Source organism: Neophocaena asiaeorientalis, unplaced genomic scaffold (assembly GCF_003031525.2).
Source record: "Neophocaena asiaeorientalis asiaeorientalis breed wild unplaced genomic scaffold, Neophocaena_asiaeorientalis_V1.1 scaffold606, whole genome shotgun sequence".
Lineage (NCBI taxonomy): Eukaryota > Metazoa > Chordata > Mammalia > Artiodactyla > Phocoenidae > Neophocaena > Neophocaena asiaeorientalis.
Window position 1 is genome coordinate 11,241,268 of NW_020173687.1, and position 20,530 is coordinate 11,261,797.

The window sequence follows — 20,530 nt, forward strand, 5'->3', positions numbered from 1 at the left end:
TTCCTTACTAGATAGAGTTCAGTATACCAGCTAACCAGATGGTTCCTTACTAGATAGAGTTCAGCTACCCAGGTGCTAATCAGCCACTTCTATTTAAATATCAAAAAAAGCTAAATGAATCACTGCATAATTTGTAAATTTTTGGAGTTCCTGATTTCTGCTAGCTGTAGTTATTCCCCAGACTTCACTTTTAATCAATTTTTGAGTGAAAATAAAAGTTTATGGCTTAGGAAAAATGAATTAAAAAGTAACAGTCCTCTTTAAAAGCTATCCAGGGACTTCCCTGGTGGCGCAGTGGTTAAGAATCTGCCTGCCAGTGCAGGGGACATGGGTTCGATCCCTGGTCCAGGAAGATCCCACATGCCATGGAGCAACTAAGCCCATGCACCACAACTACTGAACCTGTGTGCTGCAACTACTGAAGCCTGTGTGCCTAGAGCCTGTGCTCCACAACAAGAGAAGCCACCACAATGAGAAACCTGCGCACCGCAACGAAGAGTAGCCCCCGCTCACCGCAACTAGAGAAAGCCCACGTGCAGCAACAAAGACCCAATGAAGCCAAAAATAATAATAAATAAACAAATAAATAATTTTTAAAAATAAAATGAAAAAAATAAAAGCTATCCACTTTGTGGACTTAAATTCTTCGAGATTTTGCTAAATAAAGGTTAACTGAGTACTTAACTGCCCAATGCCAGATTACAACGTTTATCAACCTTTACTTACCCTTACCCTCAGAGGGTTTAAAATATCCTCTGAGCTAAACCTAGGATATTAGGGCTTAAAGGGATTTTTGAGAACAATCAGGTGACCTCGGATGTTGCAAAGTGGTGTCCCATAAGCAGAATCTGACCCATAGACATTTGACCAGGGCAAAGGCGTGACTGTCCCCTTTAGAGAGGATGTGTATTCTCCAGCTCACCTCAGTTCTTAACACTTCCTGTTGTTTTGAGCCAGACATTAAAGAAATCTGCAAAGCCATACCACTCTTCTCACTAGTTTAATTCTGTTCTTTGGAAAATATAGTTATATGTTATTTATCTTAGCACGTAATGGTTGGTTGTGGTTAGTTGTAAATGAATTAAGTATTTTTATAATTTCTCAGTTGTAATTTTCTAATTTGGTCAATATCAATAGCTATAACCCACATAAACAAAGGCTCTTTGAAGTCTTCAATAATTTTTAAGAGTGTAAAAGGGTCTTGAGACCAAAAAAGCTGAGAACTGCTATTCAAATGGAATAAATGCTTATCATAATTAATCAGTATATAGTACAATTATTCTGATATTCATATGTATATTCCAACTCCTGCTTGGAATATTTCTAGACTGCCTAATAGATGCTGGCCAATCCAGAGTTTTTCATTTATTAAGCTGTTTTGATGCCTATTTTATAATTGAATCAAATTGAATCATCCTGTAATGTCAGTACAGAAGTAACAACGAAAAGCTGACTTTGTCCTCTGTGGTGCTCATTTACTGTTCCAAATACTAACCTAAAATAAGTTTAAGTGACTCATTTGTTGTTGTGCAGTTGTGTATATGAGCTTTGCATGCTTTGTTTTTAAGTAATTAAATGTCTCTAATCCAATGGAAATACCTGTTGGAAGTGCAAGATTCATTACTAATATAATATTTTCCCCTACTTCAGAAGTAAAAAAATCAAGCGTCAGAAAGATATGTTGAATTCACTACCTGTTTTGAAACTAATAGCAGTGAGCTTGTGATATTTGGATTAAGGGGGACTTCCCTGGTGGTCCAGCAGTTAAGACCCTGCTTCCAGTGCAGGGGGCGCGGGTTCGTTGCCTGGTCGGGAAACTATGATCCCACTTGCCGCGAAGTGTGGCCAAAAAATTAAATTAAAAAAAAAGATTTCCTAATCAGACCTGGTTGTTAGATGAAGAGGGAACATTTCCACCTATAAGGATGTTCTTTGCTAAAGTTTACAAGAGGAACAGTTACACCTGAAATAATTAATCCAACCTGATTTAAAGATCTGACACAGGGCTTCCCTGGTGGCGCAGTGGTTGAGAGTCCGCCTGCCGATGCAGGGGACACATTCACTGCTGGGACCCCGGGTTCAATCCCTGGTCGGGGAACTAAGATCCTGTAAACCGAGGAGCAGCAAAAAAAGAAAAGAAAAGGAAAAAAAAGCACATTTTTTATCTTGCCAAAGAGAGCAACTTGAAATAGAGGTCACATGTATAACTTCATTCAAGAGTGAAGGACTGGGCTTCCCTGGTGGCGCAGTGGTTGAGAGTCCGCCTGCCGATGCGGGGGACACAGGTTCATGCCCCGGTCCGGGAGGATCACACGTGCCGCGGAGCGGCTGGGCCCATGGGCCATGGCCGCTGAGCCTGCGCGTCCGGAGCCTGTGCTCCGCAACGGGAGAGGCCACAGCAGTGAGAGACCTGCGTACCGCAAAAAACAAAACAAAACAAAAAAAACAGTGAAGGGCTGGGCTTCCCTGGTGGCGCAGTGGTTGAGACTCTGCCTACTAATGCAGGGGACACTGGTTCGAGCCCTGGTCTGGGAGGATCCCACATGCCGCGGAGCAACTAGGCCCGTGAGCCACAACTACTGAGCCTGCGCTCTGCAAAAAGAGAGGCCGCGATAGTGAGAGGCCCGCGCGCCGCGATGAAAAGTGGCCCCCTCTTGCCACAACTAGAGAAAGCCCTCGCACAGAAACGAAGACCCAACACAACAAAAATAAATTAATTAATAAACTCCTACCCCCAACATCTTCTTAAAAAAAAAAAAAGTGAAGGGCTTAGCCATGGGAGCTATTGTACTTTGCTGTTGATCATTTGACTTGAACAAGTTTTGGTAACACTAAAGAACACAGACCACTTAAAGTTAGTCACTTAGGGAATACTATGAAGTGAGATTCCCACTCTCAGAGAATCCTTGATCCTTATTTCAATCAGGTGTCACATAACTGAAGCCCTAGAGAAGGTGAGGAAGCATGACTGATGTAACTTATCTGGGGAAGAGTGTTCCAGGCAAAGCGAATAGCAAGTGCAGTTTGGTTGACATGGTTCCTAAGTGTTGTGTTGATCAAATGACACAATCATGGTTGTTTGTTTGTTTTTTTAACATCTTTGTTGGAGTATAATTGCTTTACAATGGTGTGTTAGATTCTGCTTTATAACAAAGTGAATCAGTTATACATACATCCCCATATCTCTTTCCTCTTGGGTCTCCCTGCCTCCCACCCTCCCTATCCCACTCCTCTAGGTGGTCACAAAGCACCGGGAGCTGATCTCCCTGTGCTACGCTGCTGCTTCCCACTAACTATCTATTTTACGTGGTAGTGTATATATGTCCATGCCACTCTCTCACTTTGTCCCAGCTTACCCTTCCCCCTCCCCCTCCCCATATCCTCAAGTCCATTCTCTAGTAGGTCTGCTCTTTATTCCCATCTTGCCCCTAGGTTCTTCATGACCTTTTTTTTTTCTTAGATTCCATATATATGTGTTGGCATACAGTATTTGTTTTTCTCTTTCTGACTTAACTTCACTCTGTATGACAGACTCTAACAACCCAATCCAAAAACGGGCAGAAGACCTAAATAGACATTTCTCCAAAGAAGATATACAGATTGCCAACAAACACATGAAAGAATGCTCAACATCATTAATCATTAGAGAAATGCAAATCAAAACTATAATGAGATATTATCTCACACTGGTCAGAAAGGCCATCATCAAAAAATCTACAAACAATAAATGCTGGAGAGGGTGTGGAGATAAGGGAACCCTCTTGCGCTGTTGGTGGGAATGTAAATTGATACAGCCACTATGGAGAACAGTATGGAGGTTCTTTAAAAAACTAAAAAAACTATCCCACCCAGCAATCCCGCTACTGGGCATATAGTCAGAGAAAACCATAATTCAAACAGTCATGTACCACAGTGTTCATTGCAGCTCTGTAAATAGCCAGGACATGGAAGCAACCGAAGTGTCCATCAACAGATGAATGGATAAAGATGTGGCACATATATACAATGGAATATTACTCAGCCATAAAAAGAAATGAAGTTGAGTTATTTGTAGTGAGGTGGATGGACCTAGAGTCTGTTATACAGAGTGAAGTAAATCACAATCGTGGTTTTTTAAAAAAATCGGAAAATATGGAAAGGGGGGGTTGGAACCACCCATAATCCTTGCACCTAGAGATAACCAGGTTGCACCTAGCGATAATCTAGCCAGGTTTCTTAAGATGTCACTTAACATCTATATTAGTTTACTAGGGCTGCCATAACAGAATACCACAGACTGGGTAGCTTAAACAATGGACATTCAGAATTCTGGAGGCTAGAAGTCCAAGATCAGGGTATCAGCAGGTTTGATTTCTTTTGGCTTGCAGGTGGTTGCCTTCTCACTGGGTCCTCACATGGTCTTTACTCCATACAGATGTGCATACCTGTTGTTTCCTTGTGCATCTAAGTTTCCTCTTCTAGTAAGGACACCAGTCATATTGGATTAGGGCCCACCCTAATGGCCTCATTTTAACTTAATCACCTCTTTAAAGGCTCTGTTTCCAAATATAGTCACATTCTGAGATGCTGGGACTTAGGTCTTCAACATATGAACTTGAGGAGACACAGTTCAGCCCATTACACCATCTGTGAACAAGTACGTCAGATATCTATCAGTCTTCCTATCAGTACAATTCTGTGCTATTTGGATATTCATTTTTATTAGTGCAGACTTATAAAGTAACCAATAGTAACAGCAGTAGTAATGCACAGTGATTTTTTTTCTCCTAAGCCAAATTAGGATTATTAAAGATTTAACTCTTTCTAAACAAAAGGCATTGAATTGTCTGGTTTTTTGCTTATAATGTCACAAACAGCCTTCAGTTTCGCATTTGCTGGAGGAGACTTAATCCAGTATAAGTGAATAATCCAGTTGGCTCTTCTGTGGATAAAAAATGCCAGTGTTTTCCAAACGGACCATTCAAGAATGCTTTCAGATTTTTCCTGTTTCCTTTCAAGTACCATCTGTGCTATTTAATATTTTTCTTCAGTCGGCTGACTCTTTTGCTTATGTTTATTTTAGAAGGAAAATTTTAACATAATCATAAAGGGGAAATTAGTTTAACATTACTTGCCCTAAAAAATACATGACTGTAAAATGAAGTGTTCACTCATGTACCACCTAAATAAAGCCTGGTAGCAATAGTTGACTTCTCTTTCTCTCACACTTCATAGGCAATCTGACAGCAAATCTTACCAGCTCACACCCCTGAAATATTTAAAACTCTGCTACTTCTCACCACCTTCACTGCTATCACCCTGTTCCTTCACTGTTAACACCTGTGATCTTTTGCTGGGATTATTGCAATAGCCTTCTGGCTGTTTCTGCCCTAGCTCCCTTCACTGTACTCTTCATACAGCAGCCAGAGGGATCCTGTTAAAAACAAGTCAAAATCCTGTCATTCTTCTATTCAAAACTCCAGTGGCTTTTTAACAGTTGGAGTCCCTAATTTCCTACTTCCATCTCACTGACTTGGTTTTAGCTCACTTGGCATCTTTGCTGTTCTTTGACACTCTGGGCAAGGTTGTACTTCAGGACCTTTGCACCTGCTCTTTCCTCTGACTGGAAGACTCTCCCCTCAGCTGCCAATAAGTCATGTTCCCTATTTAAAATTGTAACTCCCCCCACCAGTACTCTCTGCTCCAGAACACCACCATCTGTCATACTACATAACTTGCATAATTTGTATTTGTTTCCTTCTAGAATGTAAGCTCCATGAGGGCAGGCATTTTTGTTTTGTTCACAGCTTATTTCTTGGTGCCTAGAAAAGTGCCTGATTTCCTCAGGTATTTATTCCAGTTGAATTAATAGTAAGATGTGTTCCACACTTTGGGAAATACTGAGATACACAGAGAACACCACCCACAGTCTTGAGTCCCTCCAGTGGGTCTTTCTTCATAATCATATGTTAAGTGCTGCTTGGCTCTGAGTCTGGCCAGTTGGAGGCTCAGTAAAGAAAGCTTGTAACTTGCCTGGATCCTGAGTTTTTTCCTGAGGAATAGTCTAAATGCCAGGGGAAGAGGTGAGTGCGGGGAGAGGTAGGCAGGACTGGTTGGGAGAATAACATCCCCATCTGGGCCCAGTACCTAGACTCTGTTCTGGAAGACACCCAGAAGCGGTGCAAGCCTCAGCCTGAACTTAGGTGCAGTGGCATGAACCTGTGAGATGTGTTCGTGTGTTTGCTTCCATGAGCTACTTTGCAGGCTTTGGGATTTTTGGAAACAGGTAAAGCAGAGAACTGCTACCCTCTTAGCTTTTCACAAGAGAGAAACTATGACTTAAATATTTGCAATTTTTCATCCTTGCCGCCTTCTGTTGACTCTGAGTTGATCAAGAGGACACTGTTGTTACATGATAGGGCCAGGGCGTCTGTTCCTCCTAAGGTAGTTTGAGACTCGTTCCAACAAATGAGCATGCCCTTAGATTCAGAAATGTAGAATAAGAACAAAACAAAAGAAATAGCCTCTTTTCTTCCAAGGCACTTTTGTTAGCACTTTAATTTTCATCTCAAACTATTGGGCCCAAATTAATCAACATTTCGGCTTGTAAACCCTTTATGAAGTTCGTCAAAGCTCCAGGGTTGGGGGTGGGGTGTCTTTCTAGGTTTGGTCATCCAGCCCTGGTGTAGTCGACACTTCACCTGTAACAAACCACGTGCCCCTTCCTTCTGGTTGTGCTGGTCAATACAGATAGCTTCGTAAGCAGCAAGCTTGAGGTACGACAACTTACAGAAGTTTTTAGCACATAAGCATCTTTATTCTAACCTAGTGATAATGAGCAGCTAGCTCTAGGCTTACAAGTTCCCCTGGAGTTGCTAGTATCTTGAATTTCTTTCCATTTATTTTAGGAGTAAAAGTCCCTCGCAATTTCCGACTGTTGGAAGAACTCGAAGAAGGCCAGAAAGGAGTAGGAGATGGCACAGTTAGCTGGGGTCTAGAAGATGACGAAGACATGACACTTACAAGATGGACAGGGATGATAATTGGGCCTCCAAGAGTAAGCGTCGAGCTACCGCTATAAATGTCAATGTCTTAAATTCACTGTGCCTCCTTTTAAAAAATATTAGCCTTATCACGGAAAAAGCTCACCAATGGTATATTTTCTGAAATGTGGCTATTCTTTTTTGACCAGTTTCAGTTTATATATTTGAACCTCCTCTGATGCTGTTTAATCCCTCTAAATGGTAAGCAAAAACCTGTTTAGTCTCATAGTGTGAATTTACATGACAATGTAGACAGTGAGGTTTGAGGTAATTGTACCCTCACGTAGTTTAGAACAAACTCCTGGGCTTATCAAATAACAAGGCTCCAGGTACAGCCAGCATTCCTGAAGACAGTGTCCAACTGAACTTCGGAAAACCTTTATGGTTGTGGTTTTTATTCATTGTTTCCCAGTCCTGCCATGCGTCTGTATCCTAATTCATTGGGCCATTCAACAAAGGGTTATTGCCTGCCTGGTCTGTTCCAGGCTCTGTTGGGCCCAAAGACCTTTGCGAAGAAGACAAAGACAGTGGGGATGGGGAACAGGACCCCTCTTTTAGAGCTCTGTGATTTTTCGAGCATTCCCAGTCTTATAATGCCCGCTAACCTTTTTTTGTGGCACATAGTAAACCCCCCAGAAATGCCCTTTAATTCTCACAAGAGCCTGTTGTAAGGTGCTTCTGTTGGGTAGCTGCATTCCATCTTACAGATGAGGAAGCCGACTTGGAAAAGTCAGGGTACTCACACAAAGTCACATAGCTGATAATTCCCAAACCTCGTCTCACTCCAGAGCCTGTGCTCCTAACCACTGTGCTATATTGTCTCCTTCCTATTTATATTTTGAGTTTTCATCTGTTCCCACTATAGAATTATCTAGTGTTAAGTAGCAATTTGATGTAGGAGTGAAGAAATAGATTCCAATAATGTGACACTTGTTTCAGACAAGCGGTAGGAGATTCTGCCTGAGTGTAGCAGGCCCTTTCCTGTGTCTGCTTGTGCTTAAGGGTGATGATGTTCGGTCATTCTTTTCACCTCGTGCAAGGCTCTGCACCAGCCTCTGGGAGATAGAAAGACACATGGGATGTGGCCCTGTCTGAAAAAAGGAAGAGTGTGGTGCTCGCTCAGTGTTAGGACTCTTAGATTGTCATAAACACTCATGATGAATGACTGGCTTTGATATTTAATGTTACTTTTTGAATCATTTTTGTGACCCTGTAGTTTTGTTTGGGGGGTTTAAAAAAATATTCAATCTGTTTTTACTCATTTCTTGATCTTTTTTTAATCTATGAAAATCGGGGTTTTCTGAATCTATTAAATACTGGGAAAAACCTTGATCTAGAAGGCTTGTTTCTTCATAAAGATCATTTCTTGCTGTCTCTGAAAGTCCACTGTATAGTGATGGCTTCCTTCACTGCATTCTTATCTTCCTAAGAATGGTTTAGGTTTTTTGAAGATGAGAACTATTCTTCCCTTCTCTTTACTCTCCAGAGCACCTAGAAATGACTCAGAATGGGGTAGATGTTCAACAGATTTGTTAACAGACTGATCTTTAGGTTCTAACAAACTAAGAATGAACCAGCGTACAACATTGTGAATGCACTAAATACCACTGAATTATATACTTAAACAAACAAATGAATAAATAAAATGAACACTAAGTTCTGTTGAAAATATGCTGTTCCACCTAAAACATCTTGGGTTACCCTGAGTTTCAGTTTACCTCTTTCCAAAGGGGACTAGCTTTTAATGAGTAGCTACAGTATGCAAGATACTTTCCATATGTCCTTTACATCCTTTTTTTTTTTTAATTGAGACATAATTCACAAACCATAGAATTCACTTAACCATAGAATATACTTTTAAAGTGTACAGTTCAGTGGTTTTTATTATATTCAGAATTGTGCAACTGTCACTAATTTCAGAGCATTTTCATTACCCAAGAAAGAAACCCCATACCCTTTGGCAGTCACTCCCATTCTGCCTTCTACCCGCTCACTCCTCACCCTTGGCAATCACTGTTTACTTTCTGTATCTATGCATTTGCCTGTTTGGGACATTTCATGTAATTGGAATTAATATGTGGTCTTTTGTGACTGGCTTTTACTTAGCATGATGTTTTCAGGATTCGTTCATGTTATAGCACTTATCAGTAGTTCATTCCTTTTTATGGCTGAATAATATTCTTTTGTATGGATATACCATATTTTGTTTATCCATTAATTAATTGATGGACATTTGGATTTTTTCCACTTTTTGCATATTATGAATAATACTGCTATGAACATTTGTGTACAGGTTTTTATGTGGACAGATGTTTTCAGTTCTCTTAAGTATATACATAGGAGTGGAATTGTTGGATCATATGATAACTCTGTTTAACATTTTAACCAACTGGCAAACTGTTTTCCAAAGTGGCTGCACTGCACCACTTTACATTCCCACCAGCAATGCGTGAGGGTATCAGTTTCTCTGCTCCCTCACCAATACTTGTTATTGTGTCTTTTTACCCTTATAGTTTCTATTGCCCTGGCTCCCCAAGGTTAAAAGCAAAGTCATAAAAGGAGCTACCTGCTTCTAGGTGCTTCCTGTGACCAATCTGTTTTATGATTAACATACAGGGTATATGCTGTGCATCTGGAATATCAAGCTAATTATTAAAGCATCTAAATAGAGCTCTGAGTAACTCATGTCCCTGTTGTATTTTTGTTGTTGTATTACTCAAAATCCTCCACCAGTATTTAAAAGGCATATACCATATGATCCAGCAATTCTGCTAGGAATTTACTCAGCTTTTCTTGAATGTATTGCCCAAAAGCCTGTATGTACAAAATTATTTCATGCAGTGTTTTCAATAGTAGCAAAATATTGGAAAGCACCTCAGTATCTTTCAGTGGACCATATTATATACTGTTTAGCTTTTCAAAAGAATGAGACAGATTTATATGTGCTGAAATGGAGGATCTCCATGATATTTAAGTGAAAAAAGGTACAAAGCAGTATACAGACTGTGCTGTCACTTGGGGTGGGGGTGGGTGAGGGAAGAGGAAGAGGCCAGACATATACTTGTGCTTCGAATACTTTTGGAAAACATAAAAGAAGCTGATGACAGTAGTTGCCTTCAAAAGGGATTGCTGGCTGGGGTCAGGGTGGAAAGGAGGCTTATTTTTCACTGTATTTTTGTACTCTTTATGCTTTAATCATATGTGTGTGTTAGCTATTTGAAAAAAAAAAAAAAATATATATATATATATCTTTTTTTTGAAAGCAAGTCCTCCAAACCTGAAAGTAAAGCTTCCCATCCAAGTGCCTCTAGCAAAATTCTGGCAAACATGTGACTGTCCACAGCATTAGACGTGGAGTCTTTCTACTCTGACCGTGAGGTGGTAACACTAGCCAGGTTATAGAGCAAAGTTTCTCAGCCTTGGCACTATTGGCATATTGGGCTGGGTCATTCTTTGTTTTGGAGCTGTCCTTTGAATTAGAGGATGTTCAGCAGCATCCCTGGTGTCTCCTCACTAGATGCCAGAAGCACCTCCCCAACCCTGTTGTGACAGTCATAAATGTCTCCAGGTGTTGTCTGACTCCCACCACTTCAGGAGTGGGACAGGGACAGAAATTACCCTGGTTGAGAAGCACTGTTAATACCTCTGGGGTTCTCCAAGATAGTGTTTTTATGTGTGGGTTAGAGTGTAGGTGTGTATTTGTACACATACTTATCTAAAAGTATTGTATGCATGCTTAGGAACAAACAGAATTCCAGGAGTGTGTGAAGTAAAAGGAAAGTGATCCTTTCCCCATTTCATTATACTCCCCACAGAATAAAAACTGATCATTTGGTGTGTGGTGTGTTTCTACTGGCATTTGCTGTGGGTACACAAACAAATACATATCCTTTTTAATAAAAATGAGACCTTGCTATGCTTAATGTTTTGCAGCTTTATTTTTTTTCCCCCTTAGCAGATGGTGGACATCTTTCCATATCAGTGCATATTGATCCGTCTCTTTTTTAAAAGCTTTAAGTTACATGTCTGATAAATGAATATATTCTGGTAAAGTTTTTCAAACAGTACAGAGTAAGCAATTCACTTTGTTCCTTTTAATTCTTTATGTCAATCAGGCAGAGAAACCATACTAGGTATTTCAACAGAGAGAATTTAATATAGGAAGTTGATCAAATAGGTGTTGGACTGAAAAAAGCCAAAAAAGCACGCTGGGGGAACACAAAGATAACACAAAGCAATCAACACCGCCTGGGTCTGGGGGGATGGGTCAGGAGAGGCTGGGGCCATGGAAACCTAACACTTGAAGGACAGATACCCTCTGGTGTTAGTTCCTGTGGGGCCCAGCAGAGCTGCTTGGAGGAGCACTGAAAGGCCAGAAGCTGGAGACCAGAGACAGCTCTTGCTGCCAGGATGAGGGCCTCGTGCCAGACTGACATTGGTGGGAACAGAAAGCAAATGGGAAGAAGCAAATGCCTCCTTTCACCTTTTTATTTTCTATTAGGATTGTGTGGTCAACTCAGCAGTTTAGTCTTTAGGCTGTAGAATATTCAGGTGGCACTATGATTGAATTAGAGAAATGAATAATCAATATTGCCTTCAGAGGGACCTATGGCTCACTCAGAAGGATACCCTGACTGATGGGAAGAGAGTTTTTGTACAGAGGAAAATTGTATCTTGTCACTGTTCAGAGGGGTGTGTGCAGGTGCTGGTTAGTAAGCGCCAAGCCCACCTTTCCCTGCTCTGCTTTGGATCCTGGGGCTGGCACTCTGCAAACTACATTTTTCCTTTGTCAGCTGGCTTCCCGTTAGGCTCCACCGATCAGGACACAGGAGAGAGCCTGTAAGGCGGAGAGAAGAGACTTATTCCTTCCTGTTTGCCTCTTGTTCTGTCTGCGCCACTCTGGTAATTGCCCTTCATCCTGGCATCAACAGTGGGTTCCAGCCTCCAGCTTTTGGGGGCACCCCCAGCATCAGCCTCGCAGCACCCCCTCCTTAGAGATCTGGGTTCAACTCTGATGCCCTCTTCCTCTGAGCCTCTAGATCTGATCAACTCCAGCTTTGTTTCTTTGCCCCCCCAGCCTTCAGGGGGAACAAGGGGAATAATAAACCTTAGCTAACCCAGAAGTGATACCTGCTCCCTGCGGTTACTACCTCTGTGTTAGTTCAGGCTCCTCTTCTAAAGCTTTTTTCAGTCCAGTGATACCTGTTTAACCGATTCCCTATATTAAATACTCTGTTAAAATCCTAGTGTGGTGTCGTTTTTTCCCAGCTTTTCCTGAACTTTCAAATCCCCACTTTCCTCCCCAGATTAACTGTGAACAGTAGTTCGATGCGTCTCCTCTCACACCTCTTCCTGTACATTTACTACCTGTCCATGTCCTAAGTTGTTGAGATCTTCTCAGGCTCTACCTGGTCTCCCTTTTTCAGAGGGCCCATCCTTTATTCTAACATAGCATATGCCCACATTGCACATTAAACATACTTTTTATATAACTGTATCAGATTTGAACTGAGTAGTGGTTGACTAGTTCACCTAGTGTCATCTTTCTTTTATATATTAATTTAGATTTTGTGCTTTGCATATTTTTGCAGCCAATACCTTTTTCCTTTTCTCATATCTCATACATCTTAGAAATACATTTTAAAAGAATGAAATTTTGCCGTTTGAAACTACATGGATGGACCTGGAGGGGGTTATGCTTAGTGAAATAAGTTAGACAGAGAAAGACAAATACTGTATGGTAACACTTTTATGTGGAATCTAAAAAACAAACAAATGAATATAACAAAACCGAAATAGACTCACAGATACAGAGAACAAACTAGTGGTTACCAGTAGGGAGAGAGAAGGGAGGATGGGCAAAATAGGGGTAGGGGATTAAGAGATACAAACTACTGTGTATAAAATAAGTAAAGCTACAAGGATGTATTGTATGTACAGAGAATGTAGCCAATATTTTATAATAACTTTAAATGGCGTATAATCTATAAAAATATTGAGTCACTGTGTTGTATACCTGAAACTAATATTGTCAGTCAACTATACTGCAATATAAATAGATAAATAAGCAAACATTCATTGTATTTTATAATACTTTCAGATTTACAGAAAAGTTGCAGAGGTGGCGTAGAAAGAAAGTTCTGGTATACACCACCCTACCCCAGTTTCCCTTACTGTTAACATATTAGTACAGTACATTTGTTACAACCAATGAACCAATATTGATGCATTATTCACTGAAGTCCATAATTTATTCAGGTGTCCTTAGCTTTTACCTTATGTCTGTTTTCTGTTCTAGAATCCTATCCAATATACCACATTATGTTTTGTTGTCATGTCCTAGGCTCCTTGTGCCTGTAACAGTTTCAGGGTTTTCTTGGTTTTGTTGTCCTTGACAGTCTGGAGGAGTACTGGTCAAATATTTTGTAGACTGTCTCCCTGTTTGAATTGGTCTGATGTTTTCCTCATGATCAGGCTAGGATTATCTCACATATATATTTTAGGCCCAAGAAAAGTTTGTGATCTCTAGGCTCTGGGCATGTAGTGATCAATGGATGAAACAGCCTATGTACACATAAATATATCCAGACTTGGTGGGAGGTGTCTGTCTGCTTCTATAGGTTGTACATAATCTGCAACTTGCTGGCTATACCAAGAGCTATGTCTTGGCATCCTTTGCAGGGGTGTGTGCGTGCGTGCATGCATGCGTGTGTGTGTGTGTGTGTGTGTGTGTGTATGTCTGGGCCTCAGCCTTTGAAAAGGCTACAGAGTATCCAGTTACAGGAGTATGCCTTATTTGTTTAGTCAGTCTCTTGCAGGTGGACATTTAGATTGTCTGCAGTATCAAAAATAACTAAACCGTGCTTCACCTTTTTGTACGAGTCCGTCTGTAGGAAATTCCTAGAAATGGTCTTGCTGGTCTAAGCACTCCTGTTTCAACATGTTGATAGGCACTGCCAAATTGCCCCATGAAGCTCAAGCCATGACAACAAAGTTGTTCCATGATCAAATAATGAATCTTAAAGAGAGCAGTGTTCCTCACGGAGACAGAATGTTCTAGCAATTCTCCTTCAGGCACATTTCCTTTCTTCAATGAAACCTTTTTAGCAGGTCCTTGGAGCCCTCGTAAACAAAAGAGAAGAAAACCAGAACCTCATTTTCTATAACAGTTTTGCTTTGGGCTTTTTCGTGACCCTTCAGTGTCTCTGCTCACTTGACTTGAGGCACTTTTCACTGTGTTCCAGTGAAATTGCCAGTTGAACATAAGTGGTGAGAAATTCAATATTCCTCTTGTTCTAAGTTGGTCATAGCATGCATGTTCTTATATTAGGCTTTCATAGTGTCAAGAGTAACGTTAAGATTTAATCTATGTAATGATCAGAGTCCTATTACTAAACTGCTTACCTTCTTAACCATTTTGATGCTGTTGTTAATAGAGTGATCAGTGACCTCTTATCAACACTGATAAGCCAAAAACCATGCTGGCAGGTGAATAAATCGGCGCATCAGAGCCTCCAAAATGTAGTGTCAAATATTTTAACAGACTTTGTGATTTTGGTAATTACTGTGAGCCCCCAGGGACTTTTTTATGTAAGAAATTGTCTTTGAGTTGTGTGACAAAGCCAGTGAGCAGGAATGCAGGACACACCCAGAGATGAATTTGGGATCCATGCAGTCAACAGATATTTATTGAGTGTGAGACTGTGTTAGGCTCTGAGGCTGGACCTTTTACCATATTTTCCATAAATCTGTACAGAAACCGTGCCACTCTCCGCTTCCTGCTTGTTATGTTTACTGAGTGAGTTTTTCTTTCTCTGAGGAAACTCCTTAATTGCAACAAGGTGTTCCTTTTATAAAAGCGTAAAGAGCAACATTCATTCATTCAACAAACAGCTGAATATCAGTTCAGTTGAGACCCCTGCCCTCCTTGTTATGAGTTTAGTGAGGGGTGTCAGACACAGGACGAGGAGTCAGTCTTCAGATGAGGGGTCAGGAGGACGCTGAGAGGAGTGACCTGCAGTGTGCGGTGGGGCAGCTGGTATCAGGGCCCCAAGGAGAGAGGACCTGGGGCTGGATGAGGAGGGAGAAGAATAAACGGAGAGAAAGGCAGGGGTGCACAGGGTCCGATCCAGGAACTGGGGCTTCCTTTCTTAGGTCACCAGGAAACCATTGGAGGGGTTAAGCCACAGGAACGGTTTCTGGTTTTGAAAGGTCAGTCAGGCTGCTGTGTGGGGAGCAGATGCTAGGGGAGCAAGGGAGAAGGCAGAGACTTGGGGTGATTCAGATGAGGTGCAGTGGTGGAGGAAAGTGGGTAGGTGTGGGATCTCTTCTGGAGGTAGAAGCTGAGACCATTTGACGATTGGGAGGTAAGGGGTGAGGAAGAGGGGAGTCGTGGCTGGCTGCTAGGTTTTTGCTTTAACTGCTGGATGGTGCTGCTACTTATGAGGGAAGAAGAGAGGGGGGCATCTTGAGGGTGGGTGGAAATCCAGAATTGATTTTTGATTTTGTTATAGGCTGGGGTCCCTGTTAAGTGGATGTGAAAAGTTTCTATGAGTATATTAAGACTGCCTTCTGAATTTTAAAATATTAATATATGTCCCAGTTTTTAAATTAGGGACGGGCCACTATTTAGACACAATGTTTTCAAGCATTTAAATCACATCTTCTTTAATTTATTCCCCCCAAAGACCGCTAGATGTCACTGTTTACACAAGAGCAATTTCTCATGCAGTATGCAGTGAGGAAGGGGCACTGGTGCCTGAGAGGGGAACCCAGAGAAGGGTGGTCCTTGCCCTCAAGGGGGCCAGTCTGATGGGGAGCTGTCACCCCCTGGTGTGGTCTTCAGACACGCAAATGGTGATAATGCAACTTCATATAAGACAGAAAACTTGTGAAGTAGCCTTCCGTTTCATATGATGTTTGAACTGGGTCTTGAAGGTTGTGAAGTAGTTCAGGTGCGGGCACGGCACTCTAGGCAGAAGGAACAGCCTGGGAAAATCAGCACGTTCTGCTGTTCACTGGGTGGAAGTTAAAGGGAAAAGTTCATTGGCTTTAGGGGATCGGACCTTTCCAGTGTTTCTCAACAGAGGCACAGTTGGCATTTGGAGAAGGACTATTTTTTTCCGGTGCAGGTCTGGCATCCTTGGCTCCCCACCTCACATACTGAATGCCAGTAATCTCTCAGGTCATCGTAAAAACAGCAGGGAGAGATGATGGCACCTACAGCTGAGATCCCTTTCACAGAGCACAACCCCAAAGTGGTGATGAAGTGGGAAGCGACTCTCCTGTCTCTCCCCCACCCCCACCTTGTGCTTCATTTTGAAGTTCTCTCAAGAGTTACCTGTTCTGTGTTTTGTACATGGTGGTATTTAATGCACTGGCTGATGATCCCCGCATGAGTAGACATCTGGTGTGACTTCCCAGAATGAAGAATGCCTCTGACAAACCATTTCCCAGAGCGTAGAAAAAATCACATAAAAACAAGTCCATCTGATTGGGCTTAATAATACTAGCATGAAACTTCAGTGATAACTAGCTTAAGTGTTCCGCCTTCTTTATATTCCCCCCCAGGCCAGGATTCATATACACCAGTGTAAGGACTAATTACTGCTAACTTATCAAATAACAAGTAGACTTTGTGTAATGGAAGCAGATGCACCAGTTCTGCAGTCAGGAATAAATGAGGTTTCAGAAGTTCTACCTTTTTGAATTCTTTGTAATTGCCTGACATGGCTGTACCCTTTTTTTTTCCAGACAATTTATGAAAACCGAATATACAGCCTTAAAATAGAATGTGGACCTAAATACCCAGAAGCACCCCCCTTTGTAAGATTTGTAACAAAAATTAATATGAATGGAGTTAATAGTTCTAATGGAGTGGTAAGTTGTTTTTCCTGCCCCTACTTGTTCTCTGGGGTTCTCTGAAAAATGCTTTGCACTTTAATATTATCAGGGGCATTTTGGGCCGGAGTCCATATGTTAATTGGTTATTTGATGATAAAATACAGTGCAGTATGAACATGTGCAGATTTGGGGTGAGGGCCTGTTTCCCAATTGTGTTTAACTACAACTTACGTGGCATTTACTCTGGCCTGTATTTCTCAGCACTATGCCGGTCACTTTGAGATAAGAGCTCATTCAGTCCTCCTGATATACACCCAAGAGGTAGAGAGGTGAGGAAACCGAGGTGAAAGGTCTTGCCCAAGGTCACACTTTTACCTCATGGGCCTTATTTGGGGACGACATACTATTTTTTTCCTCTAATGGTCTTGCTTTTTAAACTTATTTTTGCCACCATTTGCACTGCCATAAATGGAAACCAGTCTCATTTGTCATAAGAAGGCAGTAACAGCAATGATAAATATTACAAAAACAAAAGAAAGTTGGTAAATTCTTCCTCCATATGTTGCTTGCCAAAGGTTTTTGAGCCTCTGAGGCCTGCTCTCTTGTTCAGAGGGGAGATCAGCAAGTATTAAAGGGTGCTGCATATTAGCATTGCATGAGCTAGTAAGCCTTCTGTTTTGAGGTATTCAGAAGACTTGAAAGAAAATTGAAAAGAGATGAGCCTTGTTACTGTGTTCAGTGTTTAGTGTTGTCTTTGAGTTCCACCTGAAGTCCTGAACCCAGGACTCAACTCACACTTTGGGAAATTTCTTGGGGAATGCTACACTAACTTGAGAGGGTATGACTCTGAGGAAGGCCCTTGTCATCAGAGCCTGGGTCCTCGCCACCCGTTGCTTGTGCTCTCCCTACTGCCCTGTACCTCTTCATCGTCCACGACCCGGGCGTAACGTTGAGAGAGGACAGGCCCTGAGCGGTAGCAGCAGCCAGCCCAGGGGCAGCTCAGGTCGTTGTTTCAGAGCCGGTTGGGTTGAGTCTCACCAAGTGTGAGTGCCATTTCTCTAAAGGTGGCTTTACTTATTCATAATTTCCTTCTCCCACACAGTGAGGGTTTGGGACACAAAAAGGGAAAAACAGACTAACTGGAGGGAGGGAATCCTGTGGGTATTCTGCATGTCAGATACCACTGTGTGATCAGCATGTTCAACTTGAAAAATGCATTTTACTCACGTTTCTGCTGTAGCTTAGCTCCAGCATACAACTTTTCTTTTGTTTGAGAGCCTGACAGTACTTTGTTCTTTGTTTGCCTTTCTGTAGGTGGACCCAAGAGCCATATCAGTGCTAGCAAAATGGCAGAATTCATATAGCATCAAAGTTGTCCTGCAAGAGCTTCGGCGCCTAATGATGTCTAAAGAAAATATGAAACTCCCTCAGCCTCCTGAAGGACAGTGTTACAGCAATTAATCAAAAAGAAAAACCACAGGCCCTCCCCTACCCCCCATTCGATTTAAGCAGTCTTCATTTTCCACAGTAGTAAATTTTCTAGATACGTCTTGTAGACCTCAAAGTACTGGAAAGGAAGCTCCCATTCAAAGGCAGTTTATCTTAAGATACTGTAAATGATACTAATTTTTTGTCCATTTGAAATATATAAGTTGTGCTATAACAAATCATCCTGTCAAGTGTAACCACTGTCCACATAGTTGAACTTCTGGGATCAAGAAAGTATATTTAAATTGATCCCCATCATAACCGGTGGGGCACATCTAACTCAACTGTGAAAAGACACACCACGCAATCACCTTGCTGCTGATTTACATGGCCTGGGGTCTCTGCCTTCTCCCCTTCCCCTCCCCCTGCCTCCTCCCTCCCTGCAACAGCCCTCCAGCTTGGGGTGGCTTCTTAGAGTAGATGTAAGGGTTTCAGGTCACAGCCTGTGGGACTCCTGCTGGGTGTGGGGGATGCTTCGTCTGCACCCCTGGTTTCTTTCTTTAAGTCTTAAATGCTGCCCCCCTTCCAAGCCACCATCCTCTTCCCACTCTCCACTACCACCCTTGGCCGAAGCATAGATTGTAACCCCCTCGGCTCCCCTCTGAAATTGGCCTTTGGTGAGGAATTCAGGGCTTTCCCCATATCTTCTCCCTCCACCTTAATCGAGGGGTGCTGCTTTGTCCTTCCTCCTCCTCAAGTCCCTTTTTGCACCATCACCACCCAACACTTTCCATGACACTTCCTTGCTTTGGCCAGAAGCCATCAGGTAAGGTTGGAAAGCATATCTGACCTCCCTCATTTAGTTTTGGAACCACACTTACTTACTCTCCACCAGCCTGGGAAATGAATATTGGGTTCTCAGCCCTGCCACCCTCTGCTGTCATCATCAGCTGATACGTTTACTTAGCTCAGGTTTTGATAAGGTGAACAGAACAGTCACCAGGGTCACAGACCTGCCAGCTCTCAAAGTCCTTGGTGGTTAAACTTGGAGAAAGGCCACAGAAGACACTTGTAAGCACACATGATCCCTCTGAATGAATTTTCTTTTCCTGTAATTGCTTTAGCTTTTAAAAATTGAAGAAGTTTTAAACAGGGCTCTCATTTGGTCATCCTTGCAATCCATTTGGGTCTAGTTTGGAATCTGACAACTGGAACAAAAAGAACCATGAACTCGGTGCACACTTTGGTTTCGGTGCTGCTGCTTCTCTCGGTCCTCAGCAGGGATAAGAAAGAACTCGGTGTGCACGGCAGATCCCCGGAATTCCTGGCCAATGGCTGCGTTTTTCCACTTTTCTGTTCAGGACCACTAAATGCTGAGATGTTGGACACCTACCGAAATAAGAGCAATTCATTGTGTTCTAAGACTTTTTTTTTTTTAATTTAGTGTTTGTGGTGTAAAACCACCTTTTAAAGCAGCAACTATCAAGTCTGCAAAGCAACTGATGTTTCCATTAATCTTTTTCTGGGGAAAACCTTAGTTCTAAGGATTTAACATCCTGTAAGTAAAGTTTAACATAACAGTATTCCATAGCTAGACTTTTTATTGTCAGACCATTGCCTGATTTTAATATAATAAAAAGTGTGCGTTAATATTTAAGAAGCTGTGCTCTTCCTCTTGGCATATAATTTATTCAGTAATAGAATTTAATGTCTTTGGGATTCAATTTGACCTCCTAAAGCAGGGGTCGGCAAACGTTTCCTATGATGGGCCCAAGTCAGTAAATATTTAGACTTTTTATCTTTATTTATTTCTTTTGGCCATGCCGCACGGCTTGTGGGATCTTAGTTCCCCGACCAGGGATTGAACCCAGGCCCTCGACAGTGAGAGCGCGGAGTCCTAACCACTGGACCGCCAGGGAATTCCCAAATAGTTAGGCTTTATTGTCCAAGAGGCAAAATCAAAGAAATTACGTGAGTATTTATGTAACGAGAGAAAACAAATTTCCACAATTTTTTGGATGAAATTCAAAACATCATAATTGAGTACAGTTTTTATAATGTTACAAGTATACTAAGAAGAATGAAATGCTTTTTTTTAGGGGATAACATTTAATTGGGATTCAAAGTATTCCCTGTTATCAAATCTATTGCAAATGTTCATCTATGAAAATCTTTCTTCATTTGAGGGGCCGTACGAAACCAGGCAGTGGGCCAGATTTGGCCCATAGACCATAGTT

At 41.8% G+C, this 20,530-nt stretch overlaps 1 protein-coding gene across 5 annotated transcripts in view; it reads left to right on the top strand.

The window, feature by feature from the left end:
* The window catches only part of UBE2V1 (ubiquitin conjugating enzyme E2 V1), a 31,969-nt gene extending 12,019 nt beyond the window's left edge, over window positions 1–19,950 (top strand). The window contains exons 3-5 of one of the 5 annotated variants that reach the window (XM_024750270.1): window positions 6,888–7,036; window positions 16,776–16,901; window positions 18,180–19,950. In XM_024750270.1, coding sequence (XP_024606038.1) covers window positions 6,888–7,036; window positions 16,776–16,901; window positions 18,180–18,326 — 422 coding nt within the window. In that variant the 3' untranslated portion in view covers window positions 18,327–19,950. Of the gene's footprint in view, window positions 1–6,887; window positions 7,037–7,084; window positions 7,224–16,775; window positions 16,902–18,179 lie in introns of those variants that run through there. The other 4 variants (XM_024750271.1, XM_024750269.1, XM_024750268.1 and 1 more) reach the window with 4 other exon arrangements.
* The last annotated feature ends 580 nt before the right edge of the window (window positions 19,951–20,530 follow it).